Here is a 16,712-nt window from a genome sequence, read left to right as displayed (position 1 = left end):
CCCTTGCAGAATCAAGCGGTTACCAGAAAAGTAGGTTGGGTTAGGTTAGAACTGAGACCCTCGCATAATTGAACTGATACCAGAAAATTACGTTAGGTTAACTCGTCCAGCGACCTAGCCATACACCACCTGTCAGTGACCAAAAAAAAACTCAGTGAGAGCGACTCTCTCAGTTGCGAAAAAATTTCGCTAGGCGCTTGGTGCTCCTCCGGGGCGCTCGACGGGTTAATTGCAAAATAACTCATATTCTAGTGATTTTACGTGAAGTAAGTTTTATGCAACATTTTGCCGAAGCCAGAGACGAGTGGAAGGAGAAAGGGGAGGCCTTTGCCCAGCAGTGGGACACTATATAGGCTATTTAAAAAAAAAGTTTTATATTATTTGAAAAAAAATGAAACAATAAATTACAAAACGTTTTCCGTAACATAATACAACTATACAATGAATCATCGGACAAATGAAAATACATAAATTGAAATTACTTATAATGACAATTCCACGAACTGAATAGTCGATGAAATGAAAATACTCGAAACGTTGACTTTGAAATAAAATTCGATTACTTAAGTGTCGGTAATTTGATGATAAACCAAATTAAGAAAACTAATAATATTGGTATTAAAATACCGGAATTTCTCTTCTTCTCTTCTCTTTTTCATTCCACCTATTGGGAAACCTGCGCACGCTTCGTCTCCGCCGTTTTGTGGTCGCCGCTCGAATATTTTTCACCCCCAACGGTGACCTGTTCTTCAAGCGATGTGCCCGCCCGGTTTATCATCAAATTACGAAATTCCGGTTTTAATTACGATATTATTAGTTTTCTTAATTTCCATGATTTCGTAATAACTTAGTTTTCATTTACGTTTTATAAAAAACAACTTTGCAAAGTTTAATGCCTCTAAAACTTAGCGGTTTCCTAATAGTTTGGGATTATACATGGACCCTGATGAAATATCGGGAGAAAAAGTAGCCTTTGTGTTATTTTAGAGATAGATAGACATTTATTATCTTCAGAAAAAATACATTATAAACACAATATTAGGTACCTTATTATAAAAAAAAACACAAAAGGATCGTCAAATGTGTACAAATAAAAAAAAAGAATAGTAATCGAAATACGATAAAATGTCAGCCAGAAATAAAATAACAGAGTTAAATAAGAATGAAATTTAAAAATAATTATAACAATAATGTAAGGTATGAACATGGAAATAAAATTAAAATTACTATTTTAATATCAAATTAAGGAAATGGAAACAATTAATCATATAAATAGATCCTGCTATCTGTATTGCATTTAAAACCATATAACCATTTGTGTGAAATAATAAAAAATCAACATGCACGTACTCACAAACTTTCGCATTTATAATACCGTAGTATCCTACATTGCATTATACGGGAGTGAAAGTGGACAATGACTCAACGGGACAGCGAAAGGCTAGATAAGCCTTTGAGATATGGTGTTGTAGGAGAATGGAAAGGATCAGCTGGAAAGAAAAGAAAACCAACGAAGAAGTTCTAACCATGGTCAAAGAAAAAATAATCTTACTAGAGACCATAAATTGCAGAAAAGGAAATATGATAGAACACTTGATACGACACGATAATTTCTTTCTAAATCTGCTGGAAGGAAAAGTAAAAGGAAGACGAGGCAGAGGAAGACCAAGATCGATCTATTTTGACCAGGTGAAGGAGAAACTGGGTATAGTGTCGTATCAAGAAGTCAAACAGCTGGCCGAAGACCGTGTGGAGTGGCGATTACTCCACCGACAAGATCGTAGCTCTTAAATTTAAGAAGAAGAAGTATCCTGCAACAATTGTCATATCGAAACGCTTTAACTACTCATTAATTCCACTAGGCCCTTAAGATGTCTCCATTAGATCCAAATATATATCGCAGGTCGTAACCTGGATCCACAGATCAGTATTATTCTTGGTCACTTTGTCTTCGAAATCGCGATAATTCCTCACCAGCTTCTCGAACTCAGGGCTCGGATGCTGTGTCTCCTTAAACTTGATCTCGTAACTCGCCAGTTGGTTCATAATGTCTTTTTCGAATTCACCTTGACGACTTTCAACCACTGCGAAAAAAATCCACTGTTATTATTTAAGGACGATATATTATTAAGCTGCCTGCCAGTAGAGCAGAGAGAGACGGTACTGGGGAGCGGAGTGCCGTACTGCGTAGGCGTGGAAACAGCAGAGTGGAGGAAGAAAGTAATATGGAGCGATGTTGTTGTTGATATTGTTTTCTATTTGCCGAGCGTCCCTGCTTCCCCGCTTTTGCGCTCGCTTCTATACTCATCATCATCATATCAGCCGTAAGACGTCCACTCCTGGACATAGGCCTCCCCCATAGATCTCCAGTTGCCTCGGTCGGAAGCGGCTTGCATCCACCGTGAACCCGTGACTTTAACCAGCAGTCTTAAAGTTTTCAGGGGAAAAGATTTTGTGGCATCCGCTCTACCGATATTCACTGCATCAACTGTTTTGATAAACATGCGGCATCGCGGCCAGCAGACATAAGTAGATCCTTAGCAACTTTCCGCGTTACGCGTTTGGTTAGCTACGACTGTCACTGATATACTGTTATGTAAATTAGATTTCCTACGCGTAGATAGAGTTCCTAATTGAAAAGTATATTAATAACCACGACATTCTGAACTAAATACCCTATGGCAATGAAACCAGCATAAGGAAGCAAATGAAGCGACCACAAACTAGAAGATGCAGTAGCAGACTTCTCACTAGATGAACCGATGATATCAGGATCGTTCATTCACTGGAATATAGTATTTAACGTGTTGCAGTTTTCTTGTCTAGTGTATCCAGCCAGGGCAAATTTTTAATACAGTAGAACCCGCTTAAGACGATTTTGAGGGGATCTAGCAAAAAAAACGTCTTAACCGGGAAATCGTATTAAACGTGAAAAAAATAGTACTTACTTACCTGATTTTTGTTTGTTATTTTCATCGTAAACTTTTAATGTGGTTACTTTTTCTTGCAGTGATTGTTTTTTTTTATTTTTGACGTCACTGAACAAACTAACGCTAACACGAATGAAACTAACTGGAAGAGATCCCTTTAAGGGATAAGTTCGCCGATGTTTATACATCTTATTATCCTGTGTTCTGTTATTTTCATGTGTGTTTATGTACAATAAAGAGTTTTACAATACAATACAATTCAGAACTCATTCAGTTTCATTCATGAGCCACTATGGAACCGTTTCACAGTAAACGTCTTAGTAATCATCGCATTAATTAACAATGAAAATTGGAATGACTTTTCCTTTGAAAAGGTTCTATGGTGGATCACGAATTAAAGTCCAAATCGTACGAACCAATTAGCTGATCGCTTAGGGCCTGTTGTTTGATAAGTAGATAAACAAACTAATAGTTAAACTGTATGGGAAACATAACAATATTTAACGCATTTCAAAGGAAATTTGACTATTAGTATCTTTAACTACTGATCAAACAACAGGCCCTTATTCAGATCTAAAAACTTATCTGGACAGGAGGAGGTGTCGCCAGACCAGAATCGCGTCCCCTAATGTTAGTACGACATGGTTAGTCCCAATTTTTTTTCAACCGAATACATAAGTTGGTAACATTGTACGACGATGCAAGGTGGCTAATATACCAATAACAATTTTAAGCAAGCGAAGCGAGAGATATGTATGCATAGGAAAAATTCGTGTCTAGATTCCTGTCCAGCAGTGGTGTAGGGATTATAGCACGCAGCACGGAATGCTGAGGATCTGGGTTCGATTCCCAGTGCTGGTCTCTTTTTCTGGTTTTTCTATGCATCCATGTCTCAGTTTGTATTTTTGGAACCGTTTTAATATTATTTGGTGATTCAATTTAGGTGACAGGTCTACTATTTAAGGAACAAATATTATTTATTAGGTCGCCGAAAACGCATTTAAGTATTAGGTGATCAATAAAATCATACCCATTGTATGTATATTACCTGATACACAATCTTTGCTAACGTTGAACTTTTGATCCTTAGTACACATAGTAGAAACCGTAATGGTTGAATTTGATATTTTCTTATCTAACTTTCTTTCGATAATGACTTCTGTCTCTATAGCCACCAAATTACCACACGGCTTGCTTTTGTCGCCCCTTTTACATGTGTATTTATGGTCATCCTTTTTATTCAATTTACACGTTTCTGTAATGAAAAAGAAGTTTCTGATTAGCGTAAACTCACAATATTTAGGGTTTCTTATCTAGATTATTTTGTTTCCCGTCTGTTTTTAGAATTCCGTATTCCAGTCGACAAAAATAAAACCCTTATGGTATCATTTTCTCAGGCGTGGCAAAAATAAAGTTACTTATCGTCTCTATTATTACATTTTTATAATTATCTTAATTGGCATCTTTATCGATGTTGGATTTACCAGACCGGGATATTAATCAACTTAAAGCTGCGAACAATGCACTATACGCAGCTCTAGATATAATTTTACTAATTTATTACCTAAACAGTTTGGCATTTTGCTGTCCCAAGTCCCATTGACACATTTAGGTTTCGCTTCCCCCACTAGTTCCGTTCCATTGGCGCATTCAAAATCTAGATAGAAGTCCTCGTATTCAAACACCGAAGTACTATCAAGCTTTATAACTCTGTAGGTTCCATTTCGATCAAAATCTGGCAAGGCGCAGGTACCCCTAAAAAGTACATATTTTATTTTTGAAATCGTTACGTATGAATATGTTTTTCATCATCATCATAACAGACATACAAGTTCCAGTGTTGGAGATAGGCCTCCCATATAGACCTCCAGTTGCTTCGGTTGAAAGCAGTCTGCATCCACCGTGAACTTACGGCTTTTACCAGGTCATCCGTCCATCTTGTCGGTGGACGTCATACGCTCCCCTTGTCTGCATTCGAGAAATTTTCGGCTCCAACGGTCATCTGTTTCTCCGTGCTATGTGGCATTGTCACTGCAACGAGCTAATTCGCTTGGCTTAGTCGGTGACCCTCGTTTTTCTACGTATCCCCTCATATTTGTTTAAATCACTTAGAGAAACTCCGAGCATAGACGTCTCCACAGCTCGCTCAGCAACTTTGAGCTTATCTATAAGGCATACAGTCAGTACGTCTTTATAAACATGGGAAGTGAAAATACAACTATATCTTCAATAAACTCACGGTGGTGCAGGCGATTGTTCACTTAATATGGCATATGCACAATACTCCGGTTGGAGCTTGCAGATGTCGGGGCATACTCCATCCTTCATGTTCAACCTGTCCGCGATGCAATGCATCACCAACCCCAGCATATTATGCCTCCTGCAATACAGAGTTAATTGGTACCTAACCTATCAGTGTTTGAAAACTCTTTACTCAAAAAAAATAAGTTTATAAAACTGAAACTCGACTACGGCAAAAACTTCTCCTCATCAATATTTGATTGAATCAGGCGTTACTTTGCAAATTAATTGCGTATAGTTCTTAAACATTTTCTTATTTCTTATTTTGCGTTTTTTCCGTAGTCGAGGTTCAGTTTTTTAAACTTATATTTTTATTTAAAATATTTTGGGATTTTATTTTCGCAATAATGCCGTTAAGATTTGGCTTAAAGATTTTTTAGCCTCTCTAACTCCCCCAAGGACACTGCATAACTGCCAGAAAAGTAGGTTAGGTTAGGTTAGAACTGCGACTTCAGCAAAAATAAATCGCTACAAAAATAAAATTCAATCAATAAAAGTATCAAATAATAAAATATGAAATGAAGTTCTGCCAAATAAACTATCTATTAAATAATATTCCCAGAAAGTAATTTCGAGGTAATGAATATTGGATGAAATGAAAAAAATAAGAAACGATGACTTTTAACTGATATTCGATTAAAAGTGTCAACATTTCAAGGGTAAAACCATAAAAAATAGTTCAATACCGTAACAACCGACACAATTCTATTCAGTAGGTACATACAACAGGTCATCTTCAGTTTCTAACCTATACGCGCTTACGCATCTATAATATTAGGGGGATAGTTACTTTTTGTTCTTGCAGTTAGCGCGGGTCTCATCAGAACCGTCCTCACAATGGAAAGCGCCATCGCATTTGTGTGCCTCAGGGATGCAGAATCCATTATCACATTGCCACTGGCCATCGCTGCAAACATATTTAGGAATATCAAAAAAAAAATTAAGTTCATAAAGTATACGCGCTAACAGATTTGTCTGCAAAGTTAAATTTTCCTTAAAACCGAGTCACGTTTAATGAGTTGTTATTTATTGTTAAAATAAAAAAATAAACCTACTAATTGTTTCCAGTTCAAGGTTTGTATGTTTATACGTATAATTTTTACGTATAAACATACAGACGTACGATTTAAGTAAAAAGAATAATATTTATTAAAGCAGACTTTTTTTCTTAATTTTCAATTTAATTTTAAACGACCGGATGGCCAAGTGGTTAGAGAACCACTGACTACGAAGCTTGAAGTCCCGGGTTCGACTCCCGGCCGGGGCAGATATTGCTATGAATAATACGAATGTTTGTTCTCGGGTATGTATTTATCTATACCTGGTGTGGCCTGTAATATGAGCAAATAATTAGAATATAGATCATACTCGTCAAAATGAATAACATTAAGTTCAGCGACTTTTAGAAGTAGTTTTTTAAATTTAGGACTGTAAGACAATGTCGACGGAGCTCCGCTTCACGGAGCTCCTATTCAGCGTAGTTAAGGCGCTTCGCGCCTGGACAAAACTCTAACCTAACCTAACCTATAAGAAACAGACTGATCGGAAGCCGTATTGTCTAACAAGACCTTGGATTTTAAACTAAAGTCTGATCAATACTTGAATAGAAACTTTAGGTGCGACGACGAGCGTAGCGAGGAGGAGCGTGTGAAGCAATGTAAAGCAAAATGGTTGATGTTTGTAGCGTGACAGGCGACGTCAGTTGTGTTCAATGGCGTACATTGATAGCAGTATTTAATTTGTATGGAAAAAGGAAAATCTAAAGACTCCATTATTTTTAAAAGTTGCTGTATTAATGTTGTTCAGTTTGACGAGTACGTTCTATGTTTTAATTATTTGCTCGTGTTACAGGCCACACCCGGTATAAGTATGTTTATCCGTTGACTAGTATCCATAGTACATAGCGTAGTAGTAGCTTTGCTTAGTTTGGGACTAGGTCAATTGGTGACAAGTGTCCCATTATATTTATTATTATTATTATTTATTTTTTATATCTTTGGTTTTAGCGATAATAAAAGTACACATTATGTTTTCGAATTTGTTACTGTTCTTGAGGTACAGTCCAGCGATAGACAGACGGACATAGACATACGGAGCCCTAAAAAAGCTTACTGAGGCGAGACAGTGAAAAAATCTAATAAAAAATTATACTTACATACACGTTGGTCTTACGGTCGTAACATTAATTTCCGATATATTATTACCCGTAATATTGTCTAATATTAATCTCTGTTCGACAGTACCATTATTGTGAATGATGGTCGCTTTCGCAAGCAAAATCACTGAAAAAGAAAACACAAGATTATCTATTAAATATAAATATTCCACTCACTCTTAATATTGTTACATTGCGCGAATAACCGTAGGAGGTGAAAAATTCTTTAGAGACGAGCGCGAGAGATGTAGCGGTTACAGGCCTCCCACTAGGTGGACGGAAGACATCGCAAGAGTTAGAACAACCGTTGGTCACTGTGACGCTCTAAGGGGGAGACCTCTGTCCAAGAGTGGACGTCTTCCAGCTGATGATGAATGTAATATAAATATTTTATTTACTTACAATTGGCAGCAATAACGGATTGAAATAACATTGTTAACCGCAAACGATAGGTTCTGACAGCAATGTGGCATAGTATGTGATTTAATTGCTTTTATAAATAAAATGTTATAATGAGGAAAACATTCATTATTGTACCTACATTATTAGCACTATCTGGGTTTAAAAGTTGATGTTTATTTCCATTATTACGAAACTTCAAAATTATCTCTGTACGGGGAAAATGAATTCGTACTCATTTTGGTTTTGTAAACAAGGTCACATTGATTTAAGAAGTTGTACAATTTTGTAAATTAAAATTGAGTACATATAGTCACAAAACAGATAGGTGCAGAAGTCAATCTTATACTTCACTTTTTATACCTACGCTCGGCGGTCGCTCTGTTGTGGTAGAGTGGCCCTCGTATCTAGTTGTTGGATTTATTGTTGAGAATAAAACGGGAAGAATGGAAATATAAATTAATAATAAATGAAATATTTTAATGTTAATGTCATTGTTATATTACAAATTTGTCACTGAAAATATCTTGCGACTATTTCATCTTGTATAAGCCGTGGTGGCCTAGTGGTTTGACCTATCGCCTCTCAAACAGAGGGTCGTGGGTTCAAACCCCGGCTCGCACCTCTGAGTTTTTCCAAATTCAATAAATGAAATTTACCACGAGCTTTGCGGTGAAGGAAAACATCGTGAGGAAACCTGCACAAACCTGCGAAGCAATTCAATGGTGCGTGTGAAGTTCCCAATCCGCACTGGGCCCGCGTGGGAACTATAGCCCAAGCCCTCTTGTTCTGAGAGGAGGCCTGTGCCCAGCAGTGGGACGTATATAGGCTGGGATGATTTCGACATTGGCGAAATGCACGTTTATTACAAACTTTTATTTAGTTTCACCTGTCCCATTGTCTGTCTGTCTGTCTGTAGTCAAATCTTGCAAGTATAATTTGACCAACTTCCAGTAAATCGCGTGATAATACAATATTCTGGTATTGACATCCTGGTAGTCCAGCCAGGATTGTCTCCGCAGGACGGAACTCTTCCACGGTTAATAGCATTGAATTGAAATTTGGTATGCAAATGTAGTTTGTATGACAATGCAAGGACTGTCAACCAAAAGTGCAGTCAGCAAAAAAAGCTTTTATTATTTATTTATTTTAACCAAAATCTTGCAAGTTAAATTTGATCCACTTGCCGGTTTCCGATTGAGCTAAAATTTTGCATGTATATCGGATGACAATGCATTATTATTTTGACATGAAGATGATCTGATGATGAAGCTGGAAGTGGCCATAGGAAGTCCGTAATGAAACGACACAAACCCATCGAGTTTGGGTTCCTTTGATTTGACTTGACGAGTACTTTGGTGCTAGATGGTAACCAGGGTCTGATGATGGAGCTGGAAGGTGACCATAGGAATCCGGTAATTAAACGACGCAACCGCATCGAGTTTGAGCTCGTTTAATTCGTCTTGATGATTACTTTGGTCGGCGTGAATATGCAAACCTCTAAAAAGTTCAAAATAAAATTAAAAGAAAAAAAAACCTTTTAAAAACAAGCTTTTATTAGAAAAATATAAATGAACTAAAAAGGAAAAATAAATTTAAGTAACATTTGTCACATGTATGTAGTAAGAATGCTTTAGGTTCAGGATAACCTCATATGTTTAGACGACCAGATGGCCTAGTGGTTAGAGAACCTGACTACGAAGCTTGAGGTCCCGGGTTCGATTCCCGTGTCGGGGCAGATATTTGTATGAAAAATACGAATCTTTGTTCTCGGGTCTTGGGTGTTTAATATGTACTTTCTATATAATTTATATTTATCCGATGCTTAGTGCCCATAACACTAGCTTTGCTAAGCTTACTTTGGGACTAGGTCAATTGGTGTGAATTGTCCCTTGATATTTATTTATTTATTTATTTGGATGCTCGTCATTATAAGAAAGCGTGTGTAGATAGTGTAAACCGGCCCGCGCTCCGACGCTCCTTGATGCAACAAGCACACGACTACGAGAGTTGAGGCGCGCGCGCCGCGACAGAAGACTCGCCCATTTGCCCGGCAGCTCCGTCCCACTACACACGCATTTTCCGTGAGCTCCAAATATTGTCACGTGATCGGGGAATAAAATTATTATTGTATCAGCTAGTTGCATTTAATTCTGATCTCCTTCTAACAATAGTTAAGTTCTAGAGACATATAAATATGGATGTACTTTCAAAATGTAAAATATATTATCAATATTGCATACTAGGTACTAAACCTGAATCACATATAGTGTACACAGGTGCCTTAAGCTTTTAAAATGGTTTATATTATATTTTACATTTTGAAAGTACATCCATATTTATATCAGTCTCTAGAACTTATGATGATCCACATAAGAGGTTATCCTGAACCTAAAGCATTCTTACTACATACATGTGACAAATGTTACATAAACATATTTTTACTTTTTAGTTCATTTATTTTTTTAAATAAATGCTTGTTTTTAAAAAGGATTTTTTTTTCTTTTAATTTTTTATATTTTAAAGTGGGATAAATTCGCATTCTCATGTTATTGCACAATAAAGTTCACAGACGCGTGTCTCAAGCGGATCGGATTGAATCCTAAGGTCGGACTTAGCTAGTTATAAAACTAGCCAAGATGAAGCTAGATGTTCGATGGCTGGAGTCTACTCGCAAGCCAAATTTTCGGAAGAATAAAATAAGAACTTGTGAAGGCTATAATATAATTCGTATATGAAGACTAGTCCAACCAAACAAGTCAACCTTATAGGCTTCAATATATTATACTAAGTAATAAGAAGAAATGATATTTTAAGTTGTTATAAATAATTTTATATTGTTATAATACGAAAGTTTGTTCTCGGGTCTTGGATATTTATTATGTTTTTAAGTATGTATTTATCTATATAAGTATGTTTATCCGTTGCCTAGTATACAAAATACAAGCTTTGCTTAGTTAGGGACTAGGTAAATTGGTGTCAAGTGTCCCATGATATTTATTTATTTATTTAAATAAATTTCAGGACTGCCCAATGGACTTATTGGCACCTTGGCACTTGGCATGGCACCCATTTAGATCTCACTTCTTTTGTCGTTAAAGTCAACAATCAGGGCTTATTATCATAATATTGAACTTGGCTCTCATTTCACATTTATGTTTTAATGGGATATCATTACTTTTTGTACAGAAATAATTTAATTTAAAACTGATAAAAATGTACTGGTTTCTGATTTATTCCTTTGTATTCACCCAACTCTGGATACCAAATTTGAACTTTCTAGGTCACCTGGAACTGGGTTAGAATTTTAATCTATAGGTGAGTCAGTGCTAAAAATGTCATTTTTTGGATGTTAATATCTAAATAACCGTTTAAGGTGTGTTTATGAAATTTGGAGCACCTATGTATCTCACAAGTCTCAATAAATGAGCCAAATTTGACATGTTTATGTGAAATAGTTTATGAATTATGAGGGGGTCAAAAGTGGCTCCAAATGGTTCGGGTAAAATTACACACGGTGCTGCTCGTCAGTTCTGTTAGCTTGAACTTGGCTTGACACGCTACCGCGTGTCCAAATGATGAAGAAGAATCAGTATGACGCTTACTTAATTACTAAAGGACATAACTGCCTTACGATCCGATCTTTTAACTCAGCAATTTTTGTAGCAACAATTTTAACTTCACTTCCATTGACCGGTTTTCTGTTTAATATGTTGTAGGCCACTTAATCGCAATAGACCAAGAAGTTAGTTAAGTGTATTAGGGGCGTTAGATGGCAAGGGGGGAGGTAAGTTTTAATCAAGAACATTAATTAAGCCGGACAACTTCCCGGCGTAATTGAAACCCGTCTTAAGCTGCGATCTGAAATTATGAGCGGTCTTTGTGCAAGTTTGAGAGCCAGACCGAAACTGCGGTGACCGGTAAAGATAGAGTGAAAAAAACCGGCCAAGAGCGTGTCGGACACGCCCATGATAGGGTTCCGTAGCCATTACGAAAAATAAAGTAATATGATGTGCGTTATAACACAATTAAAACACTTACATTACCAGAAAAAGAGCGTATCTTCACGGCACTTTGTTGAGAAGCGCAGTTTAACGGTATATCCGATCATGTTGAAACCAATTTTCGTTGAAAGTATTTATTAAGCGTTACCTTTTCATATTTTTTTTGCATACTTTTTTGGACAAACGGTTTACAAGATAGAGGGGGCACAATTTTTGCTACTTTGGGAGAGATTATTTCCGGAAATCTTGACTTAATCAAAAAAGTTTTTGAGAAACCTTACTATCTTTTCAAAGGAGCTGTCGAACTATGTATATGTACTTTAAAAAATACAACATATTTAGTTTCCTGTTAACCTTAGCGGTCCCCCGACTCCGACAACGCTTAGATAAAAAAATATTACTAGATACTTTATACTAAATTAACTTAGGCTAATTTTGCGGGAAAGCAGCATAGTCCCCGCGGGATAGAGATAAACGAATTCTTCGCAATGAAGTCGCGGGCAACAGCTAGGTAGCGCATAATTATTTTTTACTTTTAAATTGTCTTTTCAAGCAGCGTTTTTTTCGGGCGTTTTTATTTTTATTTTTGTATTTATTATACTATTTTGTCGGCATATTTTACATTTACTCGTATATTCGTGCAAAATTACAGCTTTCCAGCATTGATAGTCCCTGAGCAAAGCTTCGGACGGACAGACAGACAGACGTGGCGAAACTATAAGGTTTCCGTTTTGCCATTTTGGCTACGGAACCCTAAAAATGACAGTTTTATTAAATAACATTCCTTGATTCGCTATATTTAACTATGATCTGACAAATGCTGGCGTTTTGTTAAATACCCAAAAATTACGTCGTGCCAAATTGTTACGCCTCTAAAAAGGTAGTTCTACGAGCGTTTGCAGGTGGTAGGACCTTGTGCAAGGTCCGCCCGGATTGCTACCACCATCTTGCTCGCTAATCCTGCCGTGAAGCAGCAGTGCTTGCACTGTTGTGTTTCGGCGTGAGAGTAAGACAGCCGGTGAAATTACTGGCACGTGAGGTATCCCATCTTAGGCCTCTAGGTTGGCAACGCATCTGCAATACCCCTGGTGTTGCAGATGTTTATGGGCGGTGGTGATCTCTTACCATGAGGAGACCCATTTGCTCGTTTGCCATCCAGTCAAATGAGTCAGGTAGAATGGAAGGATTTTATAAAACAAAAATAGTGTGCATGCAGTACAACTACAATTTATTAAAATTTCTTGCTTACGGTCTCTCATTTCTTCACCTCGGCGGAATCCTCGGCGCGCGAGTCAAACTCGTACTTGTTCCGTTTTTAGGGTTCCGTAGCCAAAATGGCAAAAACGGAACCCTTATAGTTTCGCCATGTCTGTCTGTCTGTCTGTCCGTCCACGGCTTTTCTCAGGGACTATCGATGCTAGAAAGCTGTAATTTTGCACGAATATAATACTTTTTATTAGAATGCCTACCATAGGCGTAAGTGAGGGTGTTTTTTTTTCACGAAGTTTTTTTTATGAAGTGTTACATTATTGTGCAAGGGGTTACGTCTCGATGTTTTAGAATGCATGGAGATAATTAGATACAACAGTATGGGGTCTATTATTAATGAGCAGGTAAATTTAGTTTCATCTCCTTTGCCACGGCTTGGATCTAATTTCAGCAATGGTAGTTAATAAAACATGCCTTGACAGTAAATAAATAAAAATCAAGGTAGTTTTGAAGGACGGTTAAAAAAATTTATTAATAATTTGTGGGTAGTTTTGTTTTGTTTCATAAAACGTATGTGGGTACTTGGGGAGTTACAGTGACAAGTTAAAACGGTGGTTGTGGTTCGTTAGTCTAACAACTGGTAGCATGGTGTACGGTTGTGTCACTCTGAAGATGAGCTCTGTTTGAGTTCGAAACGCGTCAGTGTAGTGTGGTGGTGGTGATAGATGGGTTTGTGTGATTTGTGTGTGTTCTTACAGTGTGGAGGTGGAGGAACTGCATGAACACGCATATTTTGCATAAGCTTAGCTATCGTAAGGTCGCGGGTGAGCAAGGAAATTATTTTAGTTCATTGATATGGACCTCCGCAAAGTAACGCCTGATTCAATAAATTATTTTTTTTTCTCATCCAACCTTGTAGGGGGTTGCTAAAACGATGTTTCGATTCAGTTAAAATTTTCATTAAAATCGAGCGTCCTTCCCCCCCTCCCCTCTAAAATCTAAACCGGTGGTTGGAAAATTCAAGATGGTATGATGGATGGATGGTTTAACGATTAAGTTTTCTTGAGAATTATTATAGAGTAAATAGCAGCCTAAGGTATAGAATATACCAAAACTTGGAATATTCCGTACAAAATACGAAATCCTTAGAAAAACATTACTTATTTTTTTCGTAATGGCTACGGAACCCTATTTCGGGCGTGTCTGACACGCTCTTGGCCGGTTCTTTTTAGTGTCATTTGCATTTATACTGCATCATCATCATCAGCCAGACACAACTCAACTACAACCTCGCAACTTGCATCTACTGCCCGTAACTCTCGCAACACTCATTGTCGTATTACGTAGGTACTCGAATCCCATTGGCTTATGACGCCGTAATGGCCCCTTTTCAATATCTCGGTGCTGCCATCTCGCGCTAATCAGACGCGGCTGCTACTGATGTCATGTTACTCACAGACCTGTCGAGCCTGGATGTGGCCACAAATAAAAGCTTTTTCTTACGTACGCGTACAAACGTGTTAAACTTTCGTGATTTTCACTCATAGTCAAAATACCACGTACAGGACTTATCACGCTAACACACACGGGTCTACTCGTGACCACGGCCACTGTAATGTTGCCGAAACGTCGAGGTAAATATACTCGTGTGTGTTAGCGTGATCAGTCCTGTGCGTGGTATTTGTCTTTAAGGGGCTGTTTTACCATCCATTGATTAGTGTTAACTGGCGGTTAGGTGCGATGCCGTCTCTTATTTGTTTTGTTCGAATAGACGAAGACGGCATCACATTTAACTGTCAGTTAACACTAATCAATGGATGGTGAAACAGCCCCTAAATGTATGTTCTTGTTGTATTTGCACAATTGTTTAATAATTAGTCCCAAACAAAACGAAGCTTGTGGTTTTAGGTAGTACATTAAGCCATTCGGAATTTCGGACGTCATTTAGTTGAAACTGGTTACTCCACATAATTATCCTTAAATCTTGGGCTGCATAACGTGCTTTGAAAATAAACATGAGCTACTGTTGAATCCAATGATTACCTCATTTCAACTTACTTAATAGAAACGAGTTCTCAGTAAAACTCGGGAATAAACTGTCGCTTGCGGTATTCCCGAACCGATATGACCTTCAAGCCTTCAAGAAAATAGCGTACTCGTTCCTAAAAGGCCGGCAACGCACTTGTGACTATTCTGGTGTAATCGCTTACCATCAGGCGGCGATCCGTTTGCTCGTTTGCCCCCTATTCCATAAAAAAAAGTTCTACCTTGCATAATATCGATTGGGATAATTATCATATGCCCGAAACTGATATCGCATAACCGTTGGCGTGCAGTGGGTCAATTCTAGAGTAGGTACCAGTGTAAGTGGTTAGTAAGCAGCAGCTAATGCGCTGCCTATCCTCAATGCACGCCCCAACGCATAATCTTGTTTGACCTAACACATTGTGTGGTGTGAGTTCAGTTCTAACCTAACCGAAAATACTTTGCTGATACCAGCTCGTCTCTCTGTACAGTTGTAACCTAACTTAGTCTACTCTTCTGTTAGTAATCCGTTTCTGTGAGGGGCTTTTCTTGAGAAAGTGATTATGCGAAATGATTTAATCGAGGTAATTACTTAATCTGCTCAAAAAGTTTCTGCGATAGTGTTATGCCAATGTGATGTGCTTGATTGAAATATGAATTTCGGGCAATACAAAATTATGCCAGATGAGGGGTATCCTGATTACATACATGCCCGTGAAACATACCGCTTCTTTCACAGTCGATAATTTTATACTCATCAACCAAAAAAGGTACCGAGGCATATTTGTTTCTTCAATTATCCCGTTTACGCGATTAGCAACGGAGCAAGCATACGGGTACCACAAAACATTGATTTTCCCCAAACATGTGCCAACAAACGATACATTTGACTTTCCTTATATCAGAACATTAAGTACTTATATATCACTCGTATATGCCAATGCTTTGTAGTTTAGGCATACTTACTATTAATATCATAAAGAATGAGTGTGTGTGTGCGTGTTTCCGCATAAAAACACATGTTCAAGGTGTTAGTTAAATACTTAACTGAAAACCTGAAAATAGTGTTTATTCCGAATCGAGAGTAGAATTTTATATTATTATTACTATTAAATTGACTTAGTAAAACATATTATTTTTTTCAAATAATTAAAATATTCGGAAATAAGCACAATTTTTTTTCTTTCTTTTTACAATGTGGCGATCTGTGAACTCAACAGAATAAGCCACTCCTCTGTCTTTTGTTGTCTCTGTCATCAACTGAGAAATACTCCACTGAGCATCCCTTCATGTGCTGCCGGTGTACTTACTGCCTTTTCGGCGAAATATTTTTCGCCAAATTTCACTTAGCAACCAACCTTTTGCCGAAGTTTCATTTGGCAAACCAATCCTTGGCATAACTTTGCTTCGCATTTTTCTTATTTCGCAACATTTTTATATTGCAAAATTTTACTTAATTATGTAGCAAATGATTGGCTAAGGCAAAATAACAAATAGTCAAATAACATTTGGCCAATTTTTACACAGAAGGTAGGTATATTAGTCATGATATGTAATAAAATGAATAAATGTTAAATTATGTGGCGATGAGCGAGCGAAGCGAGCGAGCAAGACGAGACTAGGCAGAAGCGACTTGGATAGATTAGGTTCAGAAGGCTAAGGCGGGAGCGAAGCGTAGCGTAGCTTCCG

At 37.5% G+C, this 16,712-nt stretch overlaps 1 protein-coding gene across 1 annotated transcript; it reads right to left on the bottom strand.

Annotated features, from left to right (window-relative positions):
- Positions 1-1,045: 1,045 nt before the first annotated feature.
- On the bottom strand, positions 1,046-7,868 carry LOC141439697 (uncharacterized). Its single transcript, XM_074104044.1, has 7 exons — positions 7,789-7,868; positions 7,387-7,513; positions 6,022-6,138; positions 5,170-5,310; positions 4,495-4,685; positions 3,979-4,185; positions 1,046-2,084 (listed from the first exon to the last, which is right to left on the bottom strand). Exons 1-7 carry the CDS (start codon positions 7,817-7,819, stop codon positions 1,867-1,869), a joined length of 1,032 nt encoding a protein of 343 aa, XP_073960145.1. The 5' UTR covers positions 7,820-7,868; the 3' UTR covers positions 1,046-1,866.
- Between the last annotated feature and the right edge of the window lie 8,844 nt (positions 7,869-16,712).

The sequence above is a fragment of the Choristoneura fumiferana genome, chromosome 21 (genome assembly GCF_025370935.1).
Source record: "Choristoneura fumiferana chromosome 21, NRCan_CFum_1, whole genome shotgun sequence".
Lineage (NCBI taxonomy): Eukaryota > Metazoa > Arthropoda > Insecta > Lepidoptera > Tortricidae > Choristoneura > Choristoneura fumiferana.
Note: the sequence above shows the minus strand (reverse complement) of the source record. Positions and strands in the feature narration are given on the sequence as shown.